The sequence below is a fragment of the Cygnus olor genome, chromosome 1 (genome assembly GCF_009769625.2).
Source record: "Cygnus olor isolate bCygOlo1 chromosome 1, bCygOlo1.pri.v2, whole genome shotgun sequence".
NCBI classification, from domain to species: Eukaryota; Metazoa; Chordata; class Aves; order Anseriformes; family Anatidae; genus Cygnus; species Cygnus olor.
In genome coordinates, this window is record NC_049169.1 from 50,474,336 (window position 1) to 50,502,256 (window position 27,921).

The 27,921-nt window shown below is 34.7% G+C and overlaps 1 protein-coding gene across 1 annotated transcript; it reads right to left on the reverse strand.

The window, feature by feature from the left end:
- Positions 1-703: 703 nt before the first annotated feature.
- TMTC3 (transmembrane O-mannosyltransferase targeting cadherins 3) lies at positions 704-27,066 on the reverse strand. Its single transcript, XM_040558061.1, is given in 16 exon segments — positions 704-2,340; positions 2,343-2,828; positions 2,831-2,938; positions 4,442-4,668; positions 5,463-5,632; positions 6,768-6,796; positions 6,799-6,870; positions 7,633-7,744; positions 8,340-8,460; positions 11,820-11,968; positions 17,378-17,630; positions 18,519-18,691; positions 20,251-20,366; positions 21,020-21,119; positions 24,770-24,988; positions 26,864-27,066. Coding segments are annotated over 16 exon segments (2,745 nt in total). The 5' UTR covers positions 27,053-27,066; the 3' UTR covers positions 704-2,119.
- Positions 27,067-27,921: the final 855 nt, after the last annotated feature.

Genomic DNA, 27,921 nt, shown 5'->3' on the forward strand with positions numbered 1-27,921 from the left:
GAACTGCTGAACCTGAGAACGTGCCTCTTCTCTCGAATTTACAGACTGAATGATAACAGTGTGGCAACTGGATTCTAGACTCTTAATAGTAAAAACAAAACAAAAACAGAATTTTGGCCTGCATAGCCAGACAGAAAGTACCTTTTCTTACTACGTACTTCCTTCCACTTCCAAATGAATGTTCCTTTGTATCACCCAGAACAATGACCAATTCATTTGTAAAACAAAGGTCAGGAGGGAAGACTTAATATGCAATTTAGTGTTTCTGTACAGCTCCACATAACTATTTTAGCTACAAGTATCCAAGTTATTCACAGATTAAGATAAAGCAGCAATTTTCAAGGTGTGGTCAATTGATTCCTGGTGCTGCAGTGAACACTTAAAAGCTGTGTATGAGGAATGGCTGCACACCAGGTACCTAGTTATGTCCACAGATTTTAGATCATGTTTTTAAAAACCCATACAGTCTTTTCCTAGTTATTACCATACAAGCAATTGTTGTGGTAACATTACAAATGATACATAATAATGAAAAGGTCCCTGCAAGGCCTTCAGACATTTAAGAACCCTCCCACTAAGATAAACATTACGTCTTACAGCTGGATTATTGCCAGAGGCAGAAAGCTGAGCAGTTACAGAAAGGACTATGGTTAAACAGGGTTGCTAAGGAATACTTCTACACTGTGAAATAAGACAAAACATGGAGAGTAAGAGTTAGATTTAATGATTAAGTTGTTAAGGAACCCATCTCTTATACTTCTTTCTCCACCCAGCTCTTCTCTTCTTTTTCATAATTAAGGGAGGCATCATACTTCAGTAATAGGTAATATATTCAAACAAAAATATATGCATTGCACAAGGCTAAAAGCAACACTGAAATTACAAAAAAAAAAAAATTTCATGTAGGAAATAAAAATTCTGCATTAGTGGAAAAGTGTAAATGGGAATATTTTAGTAGTCAAAATAAATATTTAATAAAAACCACACACCCATGACAAAGTATCGAAACAAAAGAACTTAGTCTTTGGAAGCACACTATCCACATTTCCTTGTGTTAAACATTGCTAAATTCAGTGGCTTAATTATTATCACATTGTTCTAAGCAATCATTGCTTAAATCAATGTTGTGAAAAGTCATGAGACTTAAAATAGTGTTCCAACAATAAAGTCGATTTACTATAAACAAAGAAGAATTTCCCACACAACAGAGTCAATCCACAGTCATCCATACAAAGTTGACAAGGACTACTGCATAGCATATTGGTTGCTGTACCAAAAGTGCATTTGTCAGCATTCAATGAACTGGGGAAAGAGTGAAAAAAGGTGTTTTTTGTTTTCTGTTTCTTTCCGCCATATATACTTTTAAAAACAACCAGATGTTTGATAGTTGAAGAAAAAAAAAACACGTTTTCTTTAAAAGTAAAGCATAGACTAAAGATCTTACGAGCACCATAAGATTTCTATTCAGTAAAACAGTACAAACCATTAGCACTGTAAGTAAAGAACAATTAAAAGGTTATTATATCATTCCTTATTTAGAACACAATTGAAAGTTTTAGTGCTGCTGCATCATCCTATGGTCTAACACATACATAGTACAACCAGTGGCATTTTACTGACTTTGATAAGCTCTCTAAACAAATAACACAAAGAAAAATGCTTTTCCACGTAGAGCAAACAAAGGTCTAGAAAGATTTAAACTGTTGATGTGTAAAATGGAAATGTAGAAAATGTTAACCCAAACAGATTTTTATGTGGAAAAGCAGCAGTGTCCGGCTTATCCTATCAGTTCACCACTATTTTTTTTCACGGATTCCTTGAAAGTAGCCTTCCTGAATATCCCTGACTTACAATGATTTTTGGGTACTATTTTCTCAATTAAGATTCTGCATTTAAGATTATTCTCAACCCATTACCCTTCAATCCCCATCCATACCCCACATCATATTTAAATTTGTAGTTCGCACAAAAAGCATTGTAATGACTTTCACTGCTTGCCAAATGATATGCAGTCAACATTTTTTCTATTTCCAAAAGCACTGAAACCATCTTCCAGTTGGATCACATTAAACAACTAAAAATAGTACTCCTCCCTTACTCTTTTGTGACATAATAAAGACTATTCACCATTTAATATACGTTCAATCTCTTCTAGTCTTTTCAAAGCAGCAACTCTCTTTTTCTCAATATCTTTGATTTCTTTTGAAGATTTTTTGGGAGTCTCTTTTTCCATACTGTTTTTCTCTGTTCGTTTCTTATTTTTTGATTGCCCTTTATTGTTATCAGCTGTTGTTTGGGAGGTTTTCTGCTCATTTTTTACTTCTTTCAAATTCTGAAATGATTTTTTTTTTCTTCTGCAGCAGTAGTTGCAGTCCCATCTGCCAGAAGCGATGACTGTTCTGTAATACTAAGTGATGCAATTTTACTTCTAACTATGTTCAGATGACGTTGAATATACTCCTCATGAGGTGCCAGAGCTAGAGTTTCAACCAAACATTTTTCTGCTTTTATTAAGTCTCGTTCTTCAAAGTAAACTACACAAAGATTATGTTTTCCTTGTACATTGTTGGGATCCAGTTCCAAAATTTTTTCAAAGCACTTTTTTGCTCCAACTATATCCTTCTTTTGGTTCATAAGGATATCTCCTTTCAAAATGAGACCTTTGGTATGATCAGGATAGTATTTCAGTAGGTCTTCCAGAACAGGCAAAGCCATCAATTCTTTTGATGTCTGAGAATAAAGCAACGCCAAATTGAACAAAGCACTTCGGAAGTTTGGCTGTAACCTTATGGCTTTCTTCATCCATGCCTCTGCCTCCACATCTTTTTGTCATCCATTGCCAGCATACCCAAATTGAAGTAGCCATTTGCGTCCTGTGGTTCTTCTTTCACATAATTTAACAGTCTTTGTTTAGCTTCAGGTCTAAGCCGAGCATCACCTAAATGACAGAAAATGCATTTAATTCTAGATTTATACTGAAGTATTTTTAGGTCAGGCCAGTAAAATGCTAGTTCTTATACAAATTAAAATGTAACTTCTGTGAAAGTTAAAGGGTTTAAAATATTACTTTTTATTTGTGCCATGTAGCAGAAAAAATAAATGACATTTACATCCTTTACAGGACAAAACTGACAGCTGACTTGTAGCCAAAGTCAGCATCATTATCCTATTATCTGTTAAATTATATTTAGATTCGGTACAACAGATACAAAAGGTGTCTCTACAAGTTTAACAGGGTTATTTTCATGTATGAGTGAGCAACTGGAATGCAGAGAAGTTGTCAGTTCTGACAAATCACCTCTCATAGAAGTAAACTTAGGAGACCTCATTTTGTTAAAGACATATTGAAAAGAATACTGATAGAGATTACATAGGGTGATGTCTGATTTAGCCAGGCTATACCACCTTATCATGTCAAAACAAAATCTGTAACTCATTTTGTTTTGCATCAAATTGTTTAAAAAATAAAGTATAAAAATAATCTTGTCTGATAATAGCAGGAATCCTAGCTTGTAGTCTGTGCTACTTTAAATAATATTTCAGTGAATATATTTTAATAAGGAATTCCGGGCATAGACTTACTGAAGGAAGGGGGATTAGGGAGCTGATTTTAACCTCCTTCTTCCACCTCCTGAAAGAGTGCCTGTACCTTCTTCCAGTATGGGTTACCCAAAACTAGACAACTAACACTTCTGCTCATTTGAAGCCCTTCATGCTACTTCAGACAAGAAACAAGGCGTTTCTTGTACTACCTAACTTACAACGTGGAAAGAGATGAAGAACAAGAACAATCCATTTGGATCAGCTCCAATCAACTCTATTATCTCTTGTTGGGATGGTAAATTACCCCTAAGAAAAAGGGAAACAAACCTTACTTGTCACTTCCTAATTATGTTTTGCGACAGCTTTTGTATGGCAACAGCCATATTTACCCATACAGACAGAAGCTAAACATACAAAATCAAGCTCATGAAAATCCCACTTGATTCATACTAATCAGAAATATTTCAGGGGAAACTGAAAACATTCACATTTCCCAGGACTAGATTTAAAACCCACAGAAGTCAATGATTTTTAATCGATGAGGAAAGGACGAAATCAATATACATGCAAAACGTTAGTATTATACATACTTCACTGTTTTATTATATAGATACAGTTACAATAGGTACAATTTTGAAAAAGTTTTGTGTAACACTATTTTTTATATGTATAAGATGTTCTATTGAAAAATAGTTTTAAAGGTGCTAATCAGCTAAGGTATATGTACACTTTGCATAAATTCCAAACACTACCAATAAATGACAAAGATGACTATTACAATAAACAGTTTATTTGATGATGCTACAAACTTCCACTTTTCAAAAATAAATCAGTTAAATAAAAAAAGGTGATATGCATCTTATAAATACATAATATTTATTTAAGGTAACTAACATACCAGATTCCTGCATTAGCAGGGCTGAGTTGAACAATGCCAGTTTATGTGTTGGGTTGAGTTCTAGTGCTCGGTTAAAATTCTTCAGGGCTTCTGTTGGATCTTTCAGTTCAATGTAAACAATTGCCAAGTTGTACCATAGGTCTGCATTGGTTCTGTCTAGTTCTAGAGCTCTAAGGTATGCTTCCTTAGCTTTCAGAGGCTTGTTCATTTTTAAAAGTAATTCTCCCCTGTTGAAGAATAAATTTAATCTTCAGCAATTTTTGTTCATATACGTACAAAAATAATTGACATTTTTTCTGCCTTTTTTTTAAAAGAAATTAATCTTCCTACAGAAAGCACATGTGAAATACTAGTAATACTATTTTTTTTTGTTTTAAACACAAGAAAGCACAGGAATTGATTATATACTATTCCCCAAAGCTTTCAGCTCTGAGAAGTTTACATACAGGAGATGTATAAGCAGAACAAAAGAACCCACATACAGGAGTTATCAAGGACTCCTGATATTGGCTGTGTGACACTACAGAAGAGTCTACACACCTCTGCACCTCCCTAAATCCCAGGAAGAATCACAACTAACAAAACAGTGGACAGAAGCCTCAAAACCCAGTCATTTAGCCTCCCATTTATGTGCTTCCCATTTCTTGCTTTTTCTGAACCATTTTCAACAAAAGAGTAAAGAAAAACTTCATGATTCAGAGTAATCAGAAGTTTTTTAGTTCAAAACTAAACAAGGAGATTAGAAATCCGAGTTTGTTATTCATAAAGATGTCAAATGGAAGCATCTTCCTATATAATGTTCAAATACACAGCATATGTGGAAACACACTGTTTGAAGTAGGAATGTATAAGAACAAGATTTGTCATAAATAATTTATTATTGCCCCAAATTTTCATCATCTTATTTGAAAATAAATCAATTCCAGAAGCTAATGCAATTGTATGAACTAAACAATGTTCACAGCACTGCAAATACACAAATGTACATTCAAGAATATGTATCTCTAAAATTAGAAAATACCTGCTGATGTAAGCCTGCTTGAAATCTGGCCTCATACTAATTGCTTGTCGATATAATTGATCTGCTTCTTCAAGGCGAGATTCATTTGCTCTAATTAAGTTTGCAAGATTAATATAAACATTCAGGTGGTTAGGAGCAACTCTTGCTGCATACTTTTTACCTGGAATAATCTGCCAGAAAGAATATATGTACCGAAAAAAAAAAAAGAGTAAAAATATGAAAGACAATCAGTACAGAACTACTCTTCAGCCTGCTGCATTTGTTTTAGGGTACTACTGGACAGTCTACAGCCACTTAACAATTACAAATAGCAGCTCTTCCTCCAAGAAAAAAATCATAAAAACATAACAAAATATTTTGTCTTCTTACTTCTATGAATACGTGGAACATTACCTTAAATGGGATACAAAAGTTATCAGTTAAGCTCTGTTACTACTTAACTTGGCTCTTGCAAATGGCCATTAACAACCATCCAGATCTTGTAAAACTTTCCCCATTCATACAAAGAGTATTTCTTAAAGCCTAAAATGACATTCTATCAGACAAGCCTTTTTTTTTTTAAACCCTTCAGCTCAGTGTAAGTACAATTTTACCATCCACTTACACAGCAGATGAAAAATTTACATGAAAGATGAAAATGCTATGGCATTAATACCAACGTACTGTCTACTAGAATCTTCATACTGTTTAATGGTGCAAGCTTTTTAATGTTATACTCAAGGGACTACTGATTTTTCTTGTCAGTCCCATTTTGCCCTTAACATTTGTTACCTTGCCCCAAAAATATTCCTCTTCTTTTAAACAGCTAAAGTAATACTTACTAGGTATAAATACAACTTTACAAATGGAAAAGGTAACAGAGGACAGGTTTTTAAAAGTATTTTCAAAGATTTTTTTTTTGTCGCAGCTGCAACTGCCTTCTCCCACCTCCAACACTGCATTTAAGACTTCTCCTGCGGGCTCAGAAACTAATCAACATCAATTAGCTGGACATTAAAGTAAACCCACTGTGATTAGAAACTGTAAGTGCACATTTGTAACTTGCTTATTTTGTATCCTCAATTTGAGCCATAAAAAAATCTAAAACAATATAAAAAGTAACTTAAAATATTTTTTAACAAAGAAGGTCCAAGTTAGCATTTTTTAAAGTGCTATGATTGTGTATCACCTTTCCTTTTAAGAGATAGCTTTGGGGGGAGGGAGGGGAGAGAGCTATAGCAACATGCAGCTTCAACAAAAAAATAAGAAAGTTTTATCACGAATATAAGGTCTGAAAGAGTTCCCTCCTATGGTGGTAGTTTCTACCTGTGGCATCAATGATTTAGCAATCATATTGATTCTTCGGCTTCTTTAGTTTTGTTTAAGTTTTTGTAAGTTCTTCCTACATTCATGTGGGCACCAATATCATCTTAACAAAGAAAAGAATGAAACTTCAAATACTTCATGCACTGAGTATCAAAAAATACCTATGCTTGAGAGCAGCATTAAATACAGGTACTGCATAAAGACTAGCAAAAAAAACAGTTTAAATTATTTTTCATCTGAATTATGAAGCTAATAATTTAACTGTAAACCAAAAGATAGTTATAAAGTTACTTGGGAAAAGGTCAAAATTATAGGTAAATTTTCCATGTATATGTCTTTAATCTCTTGCTATAGTAGAGGCACATAAATTGAAAATTATTTACTAGATTTCTAAAAAAAAAAGGAAAGGTTGTCCAGTACTACCTAGAAATTCTTTTGCAACAGTATGCAAAAGAGAATAAATGTGCTCTTGGATACATCCTAGATATCTTTTTCATATTCTTCCTTAGTATTAAGTAAGAAAATTAAATAATAATAATAATAATAATACTTCAAAACGAATTACAGGTTGGATGATGTTATTTTTGAATGAACTGAAATAATGGCTTTAAATGAAAAGTATATGCATCTTTCTATAGATAGAAACTTTCACTGAGGACTTTTTTGGAGAGGAGCTTATTAACTTGTAATACTAACTCATCAATATATTATCATACTGAAAAACTATATATCATTTAACTGGCCTTGTTTGCTGTTCAGTTGGTGAAAAACAGGTAATTCAGAACATTTTGTTAAGTAAGCTAAGCATCCTGACATATTAGGAGCAGGGAGAAGCCATTCAGTAGCAGCTAGTCAAAGGTTTTACCTGGTTGCACTTGGGTGGCTTGTATGAAGAATTGCAAAGCTCTTTCAAAATTCTTCTCATTTTCTAAGGCATGCCCCACATTGTTCCATAGTTTTGCATTGTTCTTATTCACCTAAAAACAACAACAAAAAGATATCAATATATAACGTATTAAGCTGCATTTGATTTTCTTGCAACTAAACCTTGAAGTTGGAAAAACACAAATATATGAAAGATCAAGCTGCTATGTGTAAAGAACAACAAAACAGTGCACACAGAACAATTACATTGAACTTCCTGCTCAACATCCATTTATTTTAGCCATTAGTACCTAAAAATTCCAGGGATTTTAAAATGTAATTATCGGAAAATGAATAGATGGTTGTTCAAACTATCATATCATGCCATATTTAAAGAAACTATTTTATGCAAACCTTTTGTAGATTTTGTATTCAAACATATTGTGTTTACCTCCAGTTAAGAGAATACATTCAACTGTTTTAACACATTAAGAAAAAATTCTCGTTTCTTGTGCATGAATTCCCATGTGTGCATCACACTGTTTTTAAAGCATTCCCAAAAACTACTAATTAGATACTGTCAACATAGAAATAAAAGTGGCAAAACAAGCATAATTTCTCTCCATTCTTATCATGCTCTAATGCAGTCAACTTTTTTTAGAACAGCAACACAATTTTCCATTATCCCTTTCAAATAAGATACAGTACCTTTAAAGCTGACATAAACAATGTGTATTCTGATTCCCAGTCCCAGTTTCTGTGCAGTGTTTTTAAGGCGTGCGTGAATAGTACCACAGCCAAACAAACCCAAGAAATTTTTCTTAGTACACTATTAAATTAAAAATAATAAAAAAAAAAAACAATAAAATAAAGATTTGTTAAAAGCACACAAACAATTCTTATTTATACTAAATAAAATATTTCCTATCCTAGGAGGCAAAAAAAATGCAGAACATATTTGTGAATGGTATATTCCAACTTGCCTGAACATTAACTGTAGCAGTCCAAAATTTAAAAGGAATCTAATGTCTAATTTCAAGTTATTCACCTGTTTTTTTTTTTTTTTTCCATCACTATGCAATCTGCTTAATAAAAACAAATGCAATCCACATAATATAATGTGAAACAAAAATGTAGGAAAACTGTACTTTTGCTTTTCAGACCTTATCTCTAATCTTAGACAATGAACATGATCATGACGTCCAACAGTGAGGTTCTTCAAAAACACTATAAAATGTAATAGCTTACAAAAATGAAACAAGAAAAACTAACATGTCATCCTATCCTTTTATTTAATTTAAATTTAAATTTAATTAAAAAAAAATAAAAATAAATTTATTTATATAATCAGGTGATTCCGCACAAGTTCTTTACTGAACGCATAACCAACCTTTCCCACACTGTAGCATACCTCTTATCAGAGAGGTCTGCTGTGGAGGCCACCCAATGCTTGTAAGTAAACACAACGCAATGGTTGTACCTTAGTAGGAGAAAGGTTCAGTGCCTCTTGAACAGCTTATATTTTATTTTAAAAGCTACAAATCAGGAGCACAAATCACACTCTATGACCAGCTTGTCAGCAACAATCTTCTAGATTTTTTGCAGTTTATTTTCTGCAGTTTGAACATCGCTTGGTTTAACTACACCAGATATAAAACAAACTTTAAAAGACTGACCATTTGGTCTCTGAATTCAGATCTATACGTGAAAAAACACACTAAAGACCTAGTAGTCTTCCTCCAATTATGAACATGACTTTGTTAAAAAGCTTTAAAAATATCATTCTGAAGCAGACATAGCTATCCACCTTTGCCAGCTATTTCTTGGTTTAGTTGTTCACACTCCTGTGTACTCCACAGGGGTTTAACAGAAAAACAGAAGCTTTTCCCCTCATATACAAAACGCTGCACACGCAAGACTGTGCTTGTTTTTGTTGGTGGTGGTTCTTGTGTTTTGCTTTAAAATAAATTAAATTTAATTTAAAATAAATTAAAAGTAAAAATTAAAGAGCAGCAGAACTGAGAGGAATTCCAACACCACAAAGCAGCTGGTGAGAACTGAGACATGCAATAATCCATACCCTCACCAGGCTAATAAAACAGCCCCTCCCTTCCCCCCTCATATTTCTAAAGCAAGGAGCCTATTCCACATTGTGAGACTTTTTAGAGCACTGACTTGCAATATTTTTGTAGTAAGCCACACTGCTGCCTGATTTTCCTCCCTATCTGTCCTCTCCTGGATCCTTGCTTTCTGTCACAACACTTCTATTTTTGCCACTTTGTAGTGGGATTTGTGATAATACTTTCTCCTCACTCCCACAGGGTATCACCGATTTCTCCTTATCCAGTGCTGTCAGCTTTGGCAGCACCAGTTAGCACAAGTTATCCTGCAAGGATAACTCACTTCTAATGACACTTCTAACCTCACTTCTAACAACAGCAGACAACATAGACTGGGATCGGCTGCCTTTCAGTTTGTCCAGATGAGCAGAAGTATGGCACTAGGGTAAAAAGGATAGAGCATCCAGCTCAGGGGGAAGCATTTACAATGTACAAGACACTAGAAAACCTAAGGTCCATGCAAAATATGCATTCAGAGCAGAAATTTCAAAGGAGAAATTCTTATCTAAATCATTCTTTGGTTAAACAAATACTGAGCAGTTCTGATGTACATTCTTAGCACTTAAACACTGAAAATTTTATCAGTAATGAAGATATTTTCACATGCTGCAGACTGATAATACATGCATTACATAAACTTTAGTCAGTAGTCACCTTTGGATGAAGTACAAATCATATCTAAACAAGAAATTTTTTTGCCTAATCCTTAAAAATGATTTAAAACAGAAAATACCATGTTATTTACACAAAAGAGATATCTAGGCAGTCCATTTTGTAGCGATGTGTAATGTAAGCTACCTTGCGTTCTAAAGTGTTTGGTGTCAAAGGTATTGAAAAATATGTTTTGCGGTTTTTGTGTTTTTAAATGAACCTCCGAATACCCTCAGAATAACAACAACAACAATGGGAGGTATAGGGGAAGAATCTCAGTATTTAGTATCATAAGGACTATTTTTCTTAAGAGGCAAAGGATCAATGCACTAAAGTATCTCCCCTCTCCAACAGATTTAAAACTTCTCCTTTACTCCTATTCAGTCAGTTTCTATAATAAAAGTCGAAATACAAAAATTTGCAATTTGTGAAACAAAGGTTCTGTAATGTTTACCCTTTTCTTACAATTTGGTTCTCTCTCCAAATATAAGCTCAACCAACTTTTAAACTGATTGCTCCGAAATAACTCCAAAAAAATATTTCTATTTGGTAAAATGGTTTGACCTAAGATGGCAAACTGCTATCAGCTAAAAAAGCATAAGGGCCACAAACTCATAAAATCTGATTAATGATGTCACAAAAATTTCAAAGAAATCAGTGATCTTCAGCAAAATATTTTAACCTAAAATACTAGGTTGTATAAATGAATTAAATATATTATCCTTTCACCTCACAAGGTGAAAGGTGAAATATTTTATCATTTAGGTGAAATATATTATCCTTTCACCTCACATCACTGACGCTTCAAAAAACTGTGGCACAGACTGAAAAGACTGAAGTTATCTGTTACAATACTATGGAATTCACTTCACACACAGCACAGCTAAAAGTAATTTCTAGTCTACCTTGTTTGTAGCATTAAGCTAAATCACAATTAATTTTTAAATAATTAAGAGTACTTAATCAGAAGACTAACTCACGATGATGACCTTCTGACTGCACCCAACATGCATATGGGTAAATTTAATTCAAAGTATTTGCTGACACAAAAGTGTTTTTTCCTAATAAACTGCTTAGTAAATGTCTATCCCCTAAACCACTAAATTCCTCTACAGGAAGAGCAGCCAGTGTACTACATTTTCAAAGCAACACTGCTGATGGTGCATGTCTGTTTATAAATTAAAAAATATCCACTGGTCTTCTAAGTTCCTTGCTGTCATTTGCTCACACTACGGGACTGCCAAACAGTTACTCTTGGTCAGTACTCTGCATTCAGTAAGAACTTGATGCAGAACAGGACCTGTAACATCATAAATTCACACTGGTTAAAGCTCTATTGGGAAATCTCGCAGTTATAAATATCCTTGCCTTTTATTGAATTAGGAGAAGTGAGTTAAACCAGTTAAACTTACTGTACCTTTTATTTGATAATTTCTTCCATCCGTGTGCTACTAAAATGCAGAATCCCATGCTAGGAACATATAACACACGTTCTGCTACTACAAATCCAACAGGAAAAAAGAGGTTTGATGCAGGAATGAAGGGTAGCACTATTAAGCAGAGTGCCTAGAAGAGAAATGCAAATTAATTAGTAAGCAAGATTAGGCAGTGACAGACTGTACTCAACACACAAATTATGAAGCAATTACAAAAGCAAAAAAACAAAGTCTGACATATATGGAAGATCTCTTTTTTTTTTTTTTCTTTTATGTATTAAGATCTGTTTTACATTGAGACCACTCTGAGCATGGCAAGTTAGACCCTACAAATGACACTTTCTTATGCAGCCTAGTGTAATTGGTTTTCTGTACTACAGAAAAGAGCAGCTGTATGACAGAATGCTAGGATCAAAGGTCATATTCAAACCAGTATTTTAATAAGAGCTCCACATACAAAAACATGGCAGACCTAAAACCTTGGAGATTGTCTTTCATAATAATTAACAATTATATGATGTAAACAAATTCATTCTACAATTGATTCTATTTTTAATTTCCATTACAAATCTGAATAACAAAAATCAGAAGCAACCACTGAATTAACATCCATGTTTAGATACTATACCACAGGCACCCCAAAATATCGAAAATGACAATGAACTTATCAATAATCAGAGCCTTAATTGGAGCTCTTAGGTTTCTGACAGACATCTTAACAAAAAGGTGCATGCCTGGGGGAAGACATTAAAAGACAGAGAAACCCATCTGCTACAAAGGAATTGGACATGACCCATAAATAAATAAACTAGTTCAATTATTAAATAATTAATTCTAAATATATGGTCTCCAAGTTACAAAACAAAAACAAAACAACCCCCCTACAAAATATAATATTTATTTGAATATAGTAAAAAGGATTTTTTTTAGAAATTTGCTATACAACAGGTTGTCATCTTCTGTCTAGGTAAGCAGAACTGTCTTTTGTATGTTAAAACAATCAACACATCCAGTATGAAAGAATCTAGGATTTCACATATAAAAATGCCACACTGATTAAAGGTTATCTCATTTTTCATGGAGCCAAGAGTATGCACTTGGGGTATGGATCATTAACATGGATCAAGTGGTCTACAGCAATTGATTAAGCTACAGGAATAATAAATAATTGAGTCTTAAGGAAATTACAAGCGTAACACGTAGAGAATATGTTGATTACTTGAGGAGAAAATTGTATTTAATTTCATGCACTTCACTCTACCATAGTACATGCTCCTTACAGAGCGCCTCCCAACCTATCTCATCAAGAAGTAAAAATTCCAACATGGAATTTAAGATAGATTTTTGTAATTCACTCTGAAATGCAGGAATCATCAGCTATCCCCAAGCCAGTCTTCTGTATCATTCTTTCACCCAGTTACAGGAAATGTTTCATAATTTTTTGGGGGAAGTGAGGGTTAGTGTCATTCTATATTTCATTGTTTCTAGTAGCTGAACACAAGCAATACTACAAAGGGAATCAAATCAGTTCCAAGTGTGCTTTACCCACAAAAAGTGCTGTTTTGCAGATCTTTTTTAAAGTTATTCACCCATGAAGTAAACTTTAAAAGTATAAGGTTTGTACATATGTTTAAATGACACCTAATAAAAAGGACTGTCCATGAATCTAAAGTTTTTGGCATGGTTTATTTAGCTCTCTGCAATTTTTCTGATGGCAAATGTTACACGAGATTTTGCTCAACTTCTTTCAGTCTCTTTGCCTCTCCTCAGTCTATTGTCCTTCAAATATAATTTCTTAAGTGACAGACTCAAAGCGCCAATGCAGATAAAAATTTGTTCTCTTCTGTTCATTTGCTCTCTTTATCACGGTCTTTCAGCAGGTGCAAAGCTCAGTTGAAAAATATCCCAGTCAAGGCAACTGAAAAACATAAAAGAGACAGAAACATTCACAGTATGCAGGAAGCAAAAAGCACATGACAGAACTCTAAAATATGACCATAAACTATAAAGAGTGAACTGCTAGATGACCATTCAAAAAGTTCAAAAGGAGACATTTCAAAGCCTGAGATACAAGTACGGGGCCTACAGAAATAAATACTGAAAAGTTCAGAAGTACTGAGGTCTTGGTAGATACATCACTTAAAAACGCAAAAACTTTCTCCAAGAAGCTTAAGGATACCTGTCTGCTCCTGACATCTGCACAGTAAAAAGCCACCAAGGTTTGTGGCTGAGTAGCATGGAGTGCTGTCTCATCATAAGTGAGGGCTGAGAAAGGATGATAAAGCACTTGTTTGGGACACTTAGCAAGTATCAACAGAGATAAAAAGCTTGTATTAAAATTTTGCCAGCCAACAAAGAAGTGTCTAACCCAAAAGATTTAATTTAGAAAACAAAAGCCATGATCACAGCCTGATTCGGAAACAGGGAAAAGCCAATGTAATTCTAAATCTGTACTATTCATTGTACTAAACATTTTCAATAATTATATTGTAAATTATTTAAAAAGGTCACTTAGCCTGATAGTCAAGTTTTCTGACTGCTCAAAGGGATAAAGTAAACACAAAATACAAGAGAATTTAATTCCTCATACATTGTTTCTAGGGCATGTCCTTCATTAACGTCAAAATAATTGATTATTTCAAGCAGCATAATGACATCAACCTGCCAAAGCATGTTCTGGATTTATAATACACAATCCCATTTTCTGTTAGTTTAATATTGTCAGTTGGTAAAATAAATTGGCTACTTTGAAGAAGTAATTAATCTGTTTTGTCCTCTCCCAATTCTGTTATTTCAAAAAGACAATTTTAGAACCTAAAGCAAAACTAAAATATGACGAAGTAGAACACAGTGCACCCACTTACCTGAGTTATACTTTGTGGAGACGATTTGTATCAAACAGATGCTGGCTGAAAATGGGTCCTTCAACTTTTCTGTCTCTCATTAATGAGTTCACCCTGTGAGATGTCTTGTGGAGAACTGTGGAATGTCCACTGTCACTTGTGGAAGTGGGAGAAGGAACCTATTTTTCTGTCTTGTCCCTCAAGAAGTACAGCACCCACATCCAAATCCACATCAGCAAATACAGAAAGACATGTTAAGACAAACTTGCGGCCTCCCTTCTCTTTTGCAATTTGGATCCATCTCCTTCGCATTTGATTTGCAAATATCAAGTCCATATCAAGTCCAAATAAAAATCTTTATTTCTGCAGCAGGTTTGAAGTTGTACTGTTTATGATATAACGAACAAAATAACTTGAGACTTTTCCCTTAGTTCAGGCTTCAGCATGAGACCTGAGGGTCTCATGGGGCTAATGCAAGAGCCAAAACATGCTAGAGATTTGTAAAGGCAGAAGCTCTTTACAATGCCCTTTAGTACTCCTTCACAGTGACGCTCATTAAGAGTTCAAAACCAGTGTGAACAGTCATGCTTTCAACAATGCTGTGCTGAAAACACAGGTGACATCTAGGTTTACTACGCATCTAGGCATACTAGGTGGCATCCATACAGACAACTAAAATTTGCACCTGCCAAGGAACTAATTTATTTTGACTAGCACAAATTCAGGCTTTTATTGGAAGAACCGAGAACCAAGTGTGGAAAAAAAAGTTTAAAAAACAGTATTTCAACAGTTATCTGGAAAACTGCCATAAACTGTATAAGTGGGTTTCACTAAACAGAGATTCAATTTCTTCATTTTAAAGATTGTACTATGATCTCTCTAATAAGAGAAACTAAGAAGCCACAGTGAAGAAACTGCTCTCTCCCTCTCTCCCATGACACAATATCCTGTCTACATCAAGACATTAATGGTTTACTGGTAGGCAGAAACGGCTTTTGGCCTACAGTGCTGTTGCAAGTTATAACAATTCATTTTCAATATTTTATATTGCATTCTCATCTAAGAAATTAGCTTTCAGGCATTTAGATACATGTGGAAAAAATCCGCATCATACAGAAGGTTATATACACAATAAAGGTATATATGAAACAAAAATACTTTCTTTCAACAGTGATTATGGTGTGTTTAAGCTACACTGTAGATCACAGGTTCAGCTGAATGAACTCAGAAGACCCTTGCTATAAAAACCATTTGGAATAATAAGAAAAAAATGCCCTTGAACAAAAACTAATGTTGAAAACAATAACGCTTTTCTCTTCTGAACTTTACAAGTTAGGAAGTAAAGGAAAGTGTTGGGAAATAAAGTTCAAGAGCAGTCTTGTGAAAAGGGTGTACTGCTCCCCGTACACATTTCCACTACTTTCAGTGCACTGGATAAAAAAATGTTTCAGCTTCTACAAAAAGGAAGATTAAACTACTTATTCACATTTAAGAACTACAGAACTATTTTTTTTTTTTAACACAATGTTTAGTTTTGAAATACATATTGTCCAATAGCATTAAACTGATTTTCTGGGTATGTCATCTTGTGCATTTATTATACAAATAAGCTAAGTTTCTTTTGTTCATATGCTGTTTCCAAATTCGGAACTAGAAGCTTCACCAGCTATAATACAGATCATTTATTTTCACGAATTTTCTAGTGAAACAATCTGCCTTGCTCCATGACAAGACCAAAAAAAAGTATTAGTCAGAGCTGTAATGTTAGGTCTCTTTGAAATGTATCCAAGTTGGTCTGCTGATTAGCAAAGAAATTCATAGCTTTAAATTGTGCATAAATATTCCCACTCATCTGAAACTTCCGTTGGCTAGAGTTACATATTTAAAAAAAAGCACCATATTTCTGAAGCAAGCTCAGATTTATACTTGCAGATTTGTTGCAGGCATAACTGCACCACTGACTTAATGAGAAACATAGTATCAGTTAATCATTCACCTTGTGAATTTTTTGCAATAGCCACAATCAAAAAGTTGGCTTTTTGGGTGAAAAACACTAGCTCCTTTCCATTTCCTCCAAAATATTCTTTCATGTGAATCCATTTCAATTTTAAGGTTGTATACTAGTGAAAAACAGGAAGTGATTTGATAGCTGACAAAACTTAGTTTTGCCTTAGAATATGGAAGAGTCTACAGACAAGTGCCTTCATTATAAAAGGGGAAAAAAGGGGGAAAACTTATATACCTAAATGCCAAAATATGTCCTTTTATATCAGAAAAAAATCAATTTACTTGCTAAATATGTAGAATAATTACTGACGTTTAAGTAGAGTTTGAAAGATGGAAATGCATTCTGATCCTCAAATTTAAGTTCTACTTAAAACCCCGGTTTGCTGTCCAAGTTCTGAAAACTTGAGAATGGCCACAATACAGCTGGCAAATAAATAACAATAGCCATACTTATTCTCATCTCATCTTTTTTTCTACATCTCATCCCTGACAGAGTAAACATACTTAACTGCAGTTTAACAGGTTTATGGCTACAACGATTTTTCTCTTTTCTTACGTATTCATTTTAGCCCAAGAGAAGATGCATGACTGGGTCACCACAGACTAGGCATGTGATCAAACATCCTGAGACAGTTACATTCTTGGGGAGAGCGGAACAAAAACGAATGTGAAACATGCATCATTCATACCATCAGTACGGTCTTGGAGGAATCCCCAGGATATCGGAGACTGAAGACAACCAAAGATCCCAGAAAGCAAAAGAATGTAAGGGTGGCAACATTTCTAACATCTAACAAAGATTCCACGAGTGGAATAGTTCCCATTGTCCAGTCACAGCATAACTCTGAGGGGTTGAGAAGAAGCCAAGCATTTACAGGGAGGAGGTAGTTGAAAGTCAGCTGCCTTGCTGGAGATGGACTTACAGCAGCTGGGTTATCAAACCTAAAGCAAAATAAAGGAGAAAAAGGAGCTTTTAAAGAAAACAAGTTATGGTCTTCATCGACTGTATGACCAGATGCAAGTAGTCTTTAGATTCATAGCTAGAACTGCCAAATACAGCCATGTACAATATCCTAATCTTCCTGCATTTGTCAGGAACCACACAATTTGGGAACCACACATTATGATGCATTTTAGCACAGGACGGAATCTCCTCCAAGATTCTTTAAGAAACTTGTTTGGGATATAATCAGCATGTTTTAACAATGACTTACACTACTCTTCCTGAAGTTGGGTTCAATGGTCCTTGTTATGTTTTTAAAAATTTGCCTGATCTTTCAGGGAAAAACATTTGATTGTTGTATTTTTATATTACTTTACATTTTAGAATGTTAAATTGCAGTTTTTCAGTTCTACCAGTACTCATACATTTATCCTCAGGCACCGTATCTGAAGTTAAGCATGCTTTCTGCATAATGCATGTCTAAAACCAAAGAAATTATTCATATGTAGACACGGAAAAACTTGTTAAAAGTTCTGAAGTACTCAGCCAAGGTTCAAACACACAGCCAATAAAAAAAATACTTCCGTAGTAAAACTTAATTTTGGATTATTAGAGCCAATTAACAACCAAAAGTTTTTTAAAAATTAGCGCATACTCAGATACCTTAGTACGTTGGATATTTGTGTCAACACGTACTCAAATATACTAGTTAACAATTCGACAAAAATTGTAGAATTGTACAGCAATTCTACAATAGGAAGAGCAATTCTACAACAGGGAAATAAGTTAGACTCTTCAGGTAACATATCTTTGGCCATTTTATTCAGACTTCGTTAAGCCACATCTTATGTATCAGTATCTGTAAATAAGAGACATTTTCCTATTACCTTGTAAACACTGGAAGTTGAGACTGGATAACCTGGACTCTGACAACAACAAGAAGCAGTGTACTGAACATTAGTACTATGAGCTTCAACAGTGTTTGGAGCATGGAAAAAGGAATACTGCCCTTCCCTCGAAGAATCTGCACAGCTGTGTCCAACAGCACTGGCAAGGTATACTGCAAAGGAAAAGGTGTTTTTAATGAGTGTATTCATTAACTGAGGTAAATATAAGGTAATGTTTTTTAATCTTGTTTTTCTGTAAATGCATGCTCCAAATAGTTTCTTAATTCAGTTTTGTAGAGGTTTCATATGCCCGTCCCTAAAGTCCACCATTCTAATAAAAATAATTCTATTTAAGTATTATTGCTAACACTATCATAGTGTAGTGCCATATTTTCAGACAGATGAAAAAACATGTACCATCTTCAAACAGAGTTCAAATAAATTTTTTTTTTAGAATTATTAGTCGCTTTGAAAACCTGTCCCATGAACAAAATATCAAGGTACAGTAGAAATACAATTTATTTCTTGATTAGCCCAGGGTTTCTATTTTATGTCTCTACTGCAGTAACCCATCTGTCCTTGCCGCATGAACATTATGATCTTGTACATTATGTACCCTAATTTCTTCCCTGTGTGTCGACTTCTTTTCTTATGTCTTTATGTCTTGTGTTAGGGATGACTTACTGCTTCACATATACCGTCTGACTAAAATACAGGGATTGATAGGGTTTTGAGAAACAGTCAAACTCAGTCCAAGTCCCAATCTGGATTTTATCTTTCCAACTCAACTGACTTACATGAACTTCTTAAAACTTTAATGAAATTGAGGATCATATTAAAAGCTACTGTAAGAGAAGTAGAGGTTTGAAGTTCTTCCTTAGAAATCTAGTTTGAAAATTACATGTTTATTGACTAGGCATACAAGGCCAATAATTACAAACATATTCCTTCAAGCACAGAAATGTGATTTTGACATTTTAGCCTTGAAGTCTGCCTCGGCATATATGTCAGCTTTTACTGTTGTAGCTTTTACAAAATATTCCCTCAAATAATTAAGGAGTGGTAAATTAGAAAGATGATCTTAGTACATGCAACTATACCTCTTTAAATTGCATATGGTTTGACTATTAAAAAGACAAAAATTATTTCACTGCAGGAAATTTTTTTCTCTAAACAAGTTAATAGGAACTTCTCAATGCTCAAGATGAATCCTATCAGATTAGAAATTAAAAGTATTCTTAGAGAAACAAGTTTCATCAAAGTATTACTTAAATATGCCTACTCCAAAACATCTGGTTATTCATAAGCAAATGATGAAATGTGATTGTAGATTGTATGGTCTCTATTTTTCCTGAAGGATTTAAAAACAACCAACACTCCCTCTTTATGCACCTCAGACTTTAGCCAAGACTGTTACATGCTTGTCTTTGCAAACCTCAACCAACTAAAACCTTTGGTTTTCATTAAGACATGTTGACTCTTCATCAAGTAGATTTGGCAGTATCTCTGCACGGTGTGTAAAAGACAACTTAGAAGCCATTTGCTTCCCTCCCCATGATCCATGTATTTTAAACATCAATTGAGTCAAAAGAACACCTCAAAACATTAATAGAACTATAGAATTAGCCTGAATTGACAAAATCAGTGTTGAAATATCATGCTTCCAAGTATTTGATAGCTCTTTAGAGAAAAGTCAAGAAGAAATCAAATTTAAATTTCAATGACATCTTACCCCTTGCGCAATAAATACTTCATACACACAGCATATCCCCACCACTGTTATTCCTTGCTCTTTACACAGTGTTGCAACAGCTACTAGAAACACAGTCACTGCAATTGGAGTCCACACTGCAAATCAAGAAGACACTATTGAAAATGTTTCCTCTTACAACACAAAAGCTTAATAAAGGAATTTTACCTAAGAGGTGAAAATTGACTCTATGTCTGAACACGATCTAGAAATGTGCCATTTGGACACACCCTATAAGCTTACTCAATGTGCCATTTGTTACTACAGGATTCTCAGTCTTACTCTACAAACATTAATTCACCAGTTAGCAGTTTTAAAACTGCCTCCTCCTCTTAGGAAAGCAAAACCCAATCTTTCCTAACTCATCAGGACACCTTTTCAAATGTATCTTTTAAAGGCAGTCAAAAGTCAAACTGCTTTTGAAAAAGAGGCCACTTCCTACATCTCTACTGAAATTCTGCAGCTTACTGAGGCATCTTGGCATGTTTCCACTTACTTGCATCAATGAGAGTTACTGCAAGAATCCCCTTGTCATTAGCAAACTTTAGGTTTAACAAAACTGAAAACCTGCTCAAGCGTTGAAGAGAACAAAAGGCAATTTATGATTGAAAAGTGCAACTATAGGGGCATCTTGGGGCTGGATTTTTTTTTGTACACACTTGTTGAATAACTAGTATATCCACATTACCATTTTAGAGCTCTGTTATCCTTGATACAGAAATTAAATTACGTATTTTTGTCAGTCATTTACCTATGGTATTATCTGGCCCTTTAGATTTAGTATATGATAAAAAGGCAGCTAGAAAAAAGATGGATGATAGAAGTTCTGCTCTGCCCACAACTCCAGTTACCTAAAAGAAAAAAAAAAACACAATATTATTCCTTTAGTGATTATTCTAGCACTAAACTAGTGCATGACCAATATACTAACAGGATATGCATAAACACAGTCTGTAAACTAGCAAAAAAGTCTAACGAGTAAGACTGCTTTCAGTTCAATCAGTGCTGAAAACAAGACTATGATATCCATAGCACCACTATTAATGAGACAACTCAGAAAAGCTGTACTGTCTTATCTCCAGTAACAGCCACAATTAGCACTTAAGACAGAATTTGGGCGGAAAAATAACTTTATTAATAATACTTCAAAGAAACTAGTTTTCATCAATAAATGCTGTAAGTGAATGTGACAAGGTCTGTCTTACATAAAGATCTTGAAGACAGTGGCATACAGAAACTATAGTGGTTATTTTTGTTCACACCTTTTACGACTGACTGAATGAAGCTGAAAGTGCTCACTTGACTGCTGCTATGGCAGGTCTGATCTGGGCAATCAAAAGTTATCAATACATCGATGGCAAGCTCTGAGCAACAGAGTTAAAGAATGACTCAGGCTTATTGCAGGTTTAGCAATTTTGAATGATAACTTGGTTGGCAATATGAACATTTCAGGTACTGCCCCCTCTTGGTAGTCACAGAGGAATGGATTTTATGAAAATTTGGAGGAATGATAAAATGCAGAAGGTTGTTTCAGAATCCCCAGTGAAACACAGACTAATTTCCATGTTTCCATTGTAGAACTTGCATGTTTTCCTCATTGTCCCCCGCTTCCTTTTAAATCTATGGTGCAACCAACAGCCGTGGATGAAAGACAGGTCACTGTGTTAATACCTACTGCAGTAGTCACTGTTCCTACCTGACCATAGCACCATTTAGGACTGCCTTTCCTCCTAATTTTCCCTCTTCTGTAATGTCTCTAATTGCATCCAGTTTTCTTTTTTTTTTTCCTTTTTTTTTTTTTTGAGTAAATTGGTTGAAAGTGGCATATTAAACCAAGGTAGACAACCATATTTAGCTAAGAAAACCTCACAGCTCACCATGTAATTGTGATGATGCTGAAGTCTGACTCTCAGCCATCCAGACTGTGCTTAAAATTTTTAGTACTAGGTACATTCTTAGACAAGCATGATTGATCAAGCACAGCATAAAGAGAAAGTAATTCAATATCCAAGGTCACAGTGTTGGAAAAAACTATTCAACTCCGATTTTGAAATCATTCTCTGGTGCTTCTGTTGGGATTAGCTTACGTTTACCAAAGGACTCACTGAAACATGCACAGATACAAATCACATTCCACAACTGATATGGCATCAGTGATTGTGTTAGTATTTTGGGTAGCATAGAGGTGTTTATTTCAAAAACATCTTAAGATTTCTCAAATGTTTCAAGTATTCCTGCTCTGTATCACAAAATTATCCAGCATTAAAGCAGATATTAAGGAGAACTTAGATCTGTTGAAAGAGATCACAAGTAAAGCAAGTGTGCTGGTACGCTTCCACAGTCCCCAGCCAACAGAAGAGAGGCAACTTCTGGATACAAATATGACTTACAAAGAAGAAAATTCTAGCATTTACAAGGTTGGTTGACATCCCACAAGCAGTCTATTTGGTCAGCATGCCTCTGGCCAGAACAGTAGCAAACTAGGATAGACTGAGTGGAACTAGAATGACTGAACTGGAATTCCAGAGACAAGGACAAATGAGACTATGATGCTGTTGTTCAACCACTTTCTTCAATTTTTTTCCCTCAGAAAATGATATATTACCTTCTCAAGAGCCCAGTTTCTCTCTGAAGTCGAGCAGAAAATTTGTCCTCTATTTATCCTGCTCTGTTAGCTTTTCCAGAAGAAATCAATTTATCACCAGACAGGTAAAAGTTTGAAATTTGTATGTATTGTATCTACTATCTCAAACTCTTTTACAAGGGAGTAATAATAAGTAGGACACTAAACTGAAGGTATTCAATTCAGATACATTTCAAATATCAAAAGAAACAAGTGGTATCATCAAATGCTATGAAAACTAGGAACTGTTCTGGAGTTCTTTTTGAAGTCTGAATAAGTTTGTTGGCACCCAAGTCCAAGCTTCTAAAATACAGCTTTTTATTACCTCGCCTCTTTATGAACATGCATAAATCAGAACTTTCAACTATAAGAAACCTTTCTTGGTTGCATGTTACATGGAATTCTCCATGCAAACACTTGAAAGGATAGTATGTCTCAAAATCAGAAGGCTTATATTGAAATATATGGGGAGAAGGAAGAAACGTATTTTTGAATATCTAAGTAAAACAGCAGGGGAATTCAGTTACAATTGCATTTAAATCTCAGAGTTTTAAGTACAGAATCAAGTTCTAGTAATTGCATAGGCTTAAAGTGCCCTCTTGTGGCTAATATCAAGGATTGCATACACTACCAAATGTTTTTGCTTCATAACTGTTCTTCATAACTTTCTAATACAATGCCTTACAGAATAAGATTTCATTTAACAATGTTTTACAGGATTTGTACAAATTCTTGATAACTATTGCACAGTACTAGAAGCAGCTGTGCTACTGTTATCTCATATGGAATCTGACAGTTTAAGCAAGATAAAGAATACTGAAATTCATAGAATCATAGAATGAAAGAAGTGATAATCACTAAGCCACGAACCAGTAATGTAAGACACTTGTAACTTGTAACTACTCCTGCAAAGATGCTATCACATTTGCTGCAAACAGATAAAGCCAAACTTTGAAACTTAAAGCACATTTTTTTTTAAAGAAACAGAAAAATGAGTGAAATTAAGAAATTAAACCCATACTTCCCCCAAGAATTTAATTTTTCTGTTTTTGAGCAGAAAAGCAAGCAAAAATTCTTAGGCATTTAACTTTTGTAATTTTAAACATGATACTACCTTCTTACAGAAAAGAAATTAGTAGCTCAGACAGCAGCCAATTACAAGCCTTATGAACTTACTACCTGTAAAGATTTGCTCAAACAGGCTTCTAAATTGCTACTGAGAGGGATTTCTATCTTCAGAGAACAAGAAACAGAGATTAGAACTCTGGGAGTGTTTCATAGTTGTGAAACACCCCTTTAGAATCAATGTAAAGCTAACTATGAGAGGCATATGTATTTCTTTTTTCTTATGTCAGATACTTTCAATTACAGGTTCAAACAAAGACACCAAGTCACTAAGTTGAATGTAGGATAGCAGTAACAATCCTAGAAAGAGTCCTACTGGGATAGATATAATGACAAAAAAGTAGGACAAAACAGACTGTGATTAGCTAGAAGAAAGTGTTTAGGAAATAAACTGAATTCATGAAAATAAATTAAGAGGTGTTGATAGTACTTATACAATGCTAGATGGAGCATCCGTGCAAGATAAAATAGTCATCATAGAAGTGAAATGTCTGTGACAGAGACTAAAGTTATCGAACAAGTAAATGAACATTTCCTTACTTTTCAGTAGCTGTATGGAACAACAAACAACTCAACATTAAAGTCAGTCACCTCCACCACTCCTTGCAAATGGCAGAGTAAACAGTACACATAAGAAAAAAAAAATCACACACATTTGGAGTTCGAATATAGAAAGAGACACACAAAATATGAAATCTAAGGTTACAAAAAAAAAAACAACTTGAACAAGTTAAACACAACAACTTTACCTACCGCTTCAGTATGTATTGGGTGCACTGCAAAGAGCAAGGATGCAACAACGCTACTCCTGTTGTCCAGAAAAAGCTTACAGACCTTGAGGAAGACTACACAAACCACCCCATGAAAGATGAGATTTAGGAAGTGGTAAGAAACTGCATTCAACTCGCTGAACAGGTAGTTTAAACGAAACGTGAGAACTGTGAGTGGCCGGTAAGATTTATGACTCCTTTCCTAAAAGGAAATAAATAAATAAATCAGTCACTACTGTATTATAAAGGTACTTTTACTCCAAAATATCATTCTAAAAATCTGTGCCTTCAAGATTTCCCTCCACTGTTCTCAGATATATACCTTCAAAATAAAAACCTGAAAATCAGTAATACTAACAAAGTCTAGTGAATTAAATGAAAACTCAATTTCAAGTTAAGTTGTTGAAACAAAGAAGTTACTTCTGACTTTTTCCAACTTACGTGTAGTATTGATATATTACTCAAGTGTTTTGATCAATTTGACATTTCATGTTTTAGATTAATATTTTCAGAAAAACTTTGTGCACTCAGATAAATGTATTATCTATACATTTGCAACATGTCTACCAGTCAATGTGTCTATGTTGCCAGTTACTCCCTTCATAAGCCTTTTTAAAACCTTAACACTTGGGGTTTCTGATGGACAAAAAGGTTGACATGAGCCAGCAGTGCGTGCTTGCAGCCCTAAAGGCCAACTGCAGCCTTGGCTGCATCAACAGAGTAGTGGCCAGCAGGGGAGCGAGGTGATTGACCCCCTCTGCTCTGCCTTGTGAGGCCCCCATTGGAGTGCTGTGTCCAGGTCTGGGGTCCCCAGCACAAGAAAAATGAGAGCTTGTTAGAGCAGATCCAGAGGAGGGCCACAAAGATGATCAGAGGACTGGAGCACCTCTCCCGTGAAGAAAGGCTGAGAGAGCTGAGGTTGTTCAGCCTGGAGAAGAGAAGGCTCTGGGGTGACCTTATTGCAGCCGTTCAATACTTAAAAGGGGCTTATAAGAAAGATGAAGAGCTACTTTTTGTTCAGGCAGATAACGGCAGGCCAAGGGGGAAATGGTTTTAAACTAAAAGAGGGGAGATTAGAGGTTAGGAGGAAATTCTTCCTTCAGAGGGTGGTGAGGCACTGGCACAGGTTGCCCAGAGAAGCTGTGAATGCCCCATCCCTGGAGGTGTTTGAGGCCAGGTTGGATGGGGCTTTGGGCAACCTGGTCTAGTGGGTGGCATCCCTGCTTATGGCAGGGGCGTTGGAACTAGATGATCTTTGAGGTCCCTTCCAATCCGAGCCGTTCTATGATTTTGTGAGTTTAGGAACCCATATACTCTGGATGAGTACTGAACTAGATGGCATCTGAAAGAATCTGGAAGCTTTTCTTATATGGTTATATGAAAATTATGTATCAAAGTCTATTTATTTGTAGAGCTAGCAACCCACAACGAACTAACTTTGTATATTACGGACATGAAAAAAATAAAGATTACAAGGTGGTATGCTTTGATAAGCAAAACACCTATGACATTTTTTTCACTTGTTCATCAATGGCACCATGTGTGACTTTATAAAAATTTTTTAGCCACATTGCTGTTGTATGACATTAATCAACAACTTTAATGCCAATGCAGCTTTTCAGATAAAAATGTAGTGACTCAACATAAACCAAAAGCTCTGAATTCACATAAAGATACTTATTCAAATAAATTAAATGGATTCAATCCCTATTCTCCAACTCTTAGATTTGTTGTTTAAGTGAATTATCTTTCCTTCTGGACTGAAATTAGAAATAAATACTATTGTATGTCAATGTCTAGCTTTTCAGGAGGAGAAGGGAAAAAAAGTAGATTTTTCCAATTTCTGTATTGGAACTAGATAACACACAGAGTCTCGAAGCATGATACATGATTTTCTTACAAGTTCTTTTACTGAACAAAAGAATACGTCTGTTCCTGATCTGACAGTATAAAATACTAACATCACCAAATTTCATCAGAAACAAACTATGCTATTAAAACCACAGTAGGGGAAAAAATGTAAAAGCTGACTGTAATTTTTTCCCCATTTCCTCAAAGTGTTCTACAGACAGTTTACCTCAGACATTGGAGTCCCCCAGAAGTCATTCTGAAACAGATTTTTTAATGGAGTAGAAGGATGTAAATCTTTGTTGTCCAAAATTGCTGAAACATCATCAAAAACAAAGCCGCAGAATAGACTGTTCCAGTAGCAGGCTGCCACCACACCAACTATTAGTGCCACTTCCTTCAGGCTTACATCAGCCATCTTCCCTAAGAGCTTTCATGGACAACAGCTGAAATAAATAGAAAGAAACTTGAGTGGTTTTATTGACTAAAAACTAAACTTGATAAATAAAATCAAATTAAGACTTTTGATATAAGTTAATGGCACTATATATCAGTAACAGAGAAAGTTTTCCTCACATCTCATTCATTCTTTAGACAATTAAGTGGTTAAAAAAAGTACTTTCATTAAAGAGTTTCACGCCATAAAAAGCCCTCAAAAAGTGGATACTGTCTCTATTGCATTTCACATTTTACTAATAAAGAACTGAAATTGAAGATGACTTGTGATGTGATTTGTAGCAGGTAGTTGTGCAGTTCAAGTGAATGCTACAAATTGGAGAACTGTGAAAATTAAGAGCTCTAGAATCCTGAGTAAATTAACATGCTGACAACTCAGAGAATGAGGTTTTAAAAAGGACAGAAATGTGTTAATTATTTTAAGTTGAAAGGTGTTTCTCACAAAACCTTTCAAAATTCATTAACAAAAACAATTTTCAAAACATTCTGAAGAACAAACAGGAAACTTGTAGAGCAAGAACAGGTAAAAAAGGACATTACTGATAATAAAAAGTTAAACTTACCATTGAAGCTCACACTTTGCTCTTTCGCATTCTTTTTAAAAGTTCACAAAAAGGTCATTTTTTCCTCAACTCTGCCCATTGCACTGATGTCAACAAATGTTCATGAGAGTCCTGTCTCAAGAAAAATAGCATGTGAGGAAAACAGCACAAATAAACCTTGTATTATTTTATCCTATCTTTCATGAACTTCCTAATCTATAGAAATTATTAAATAGCAATTTTATGACTATTTCATAAATAATACATAGGTGGCCAGGTCAAAAGTTCA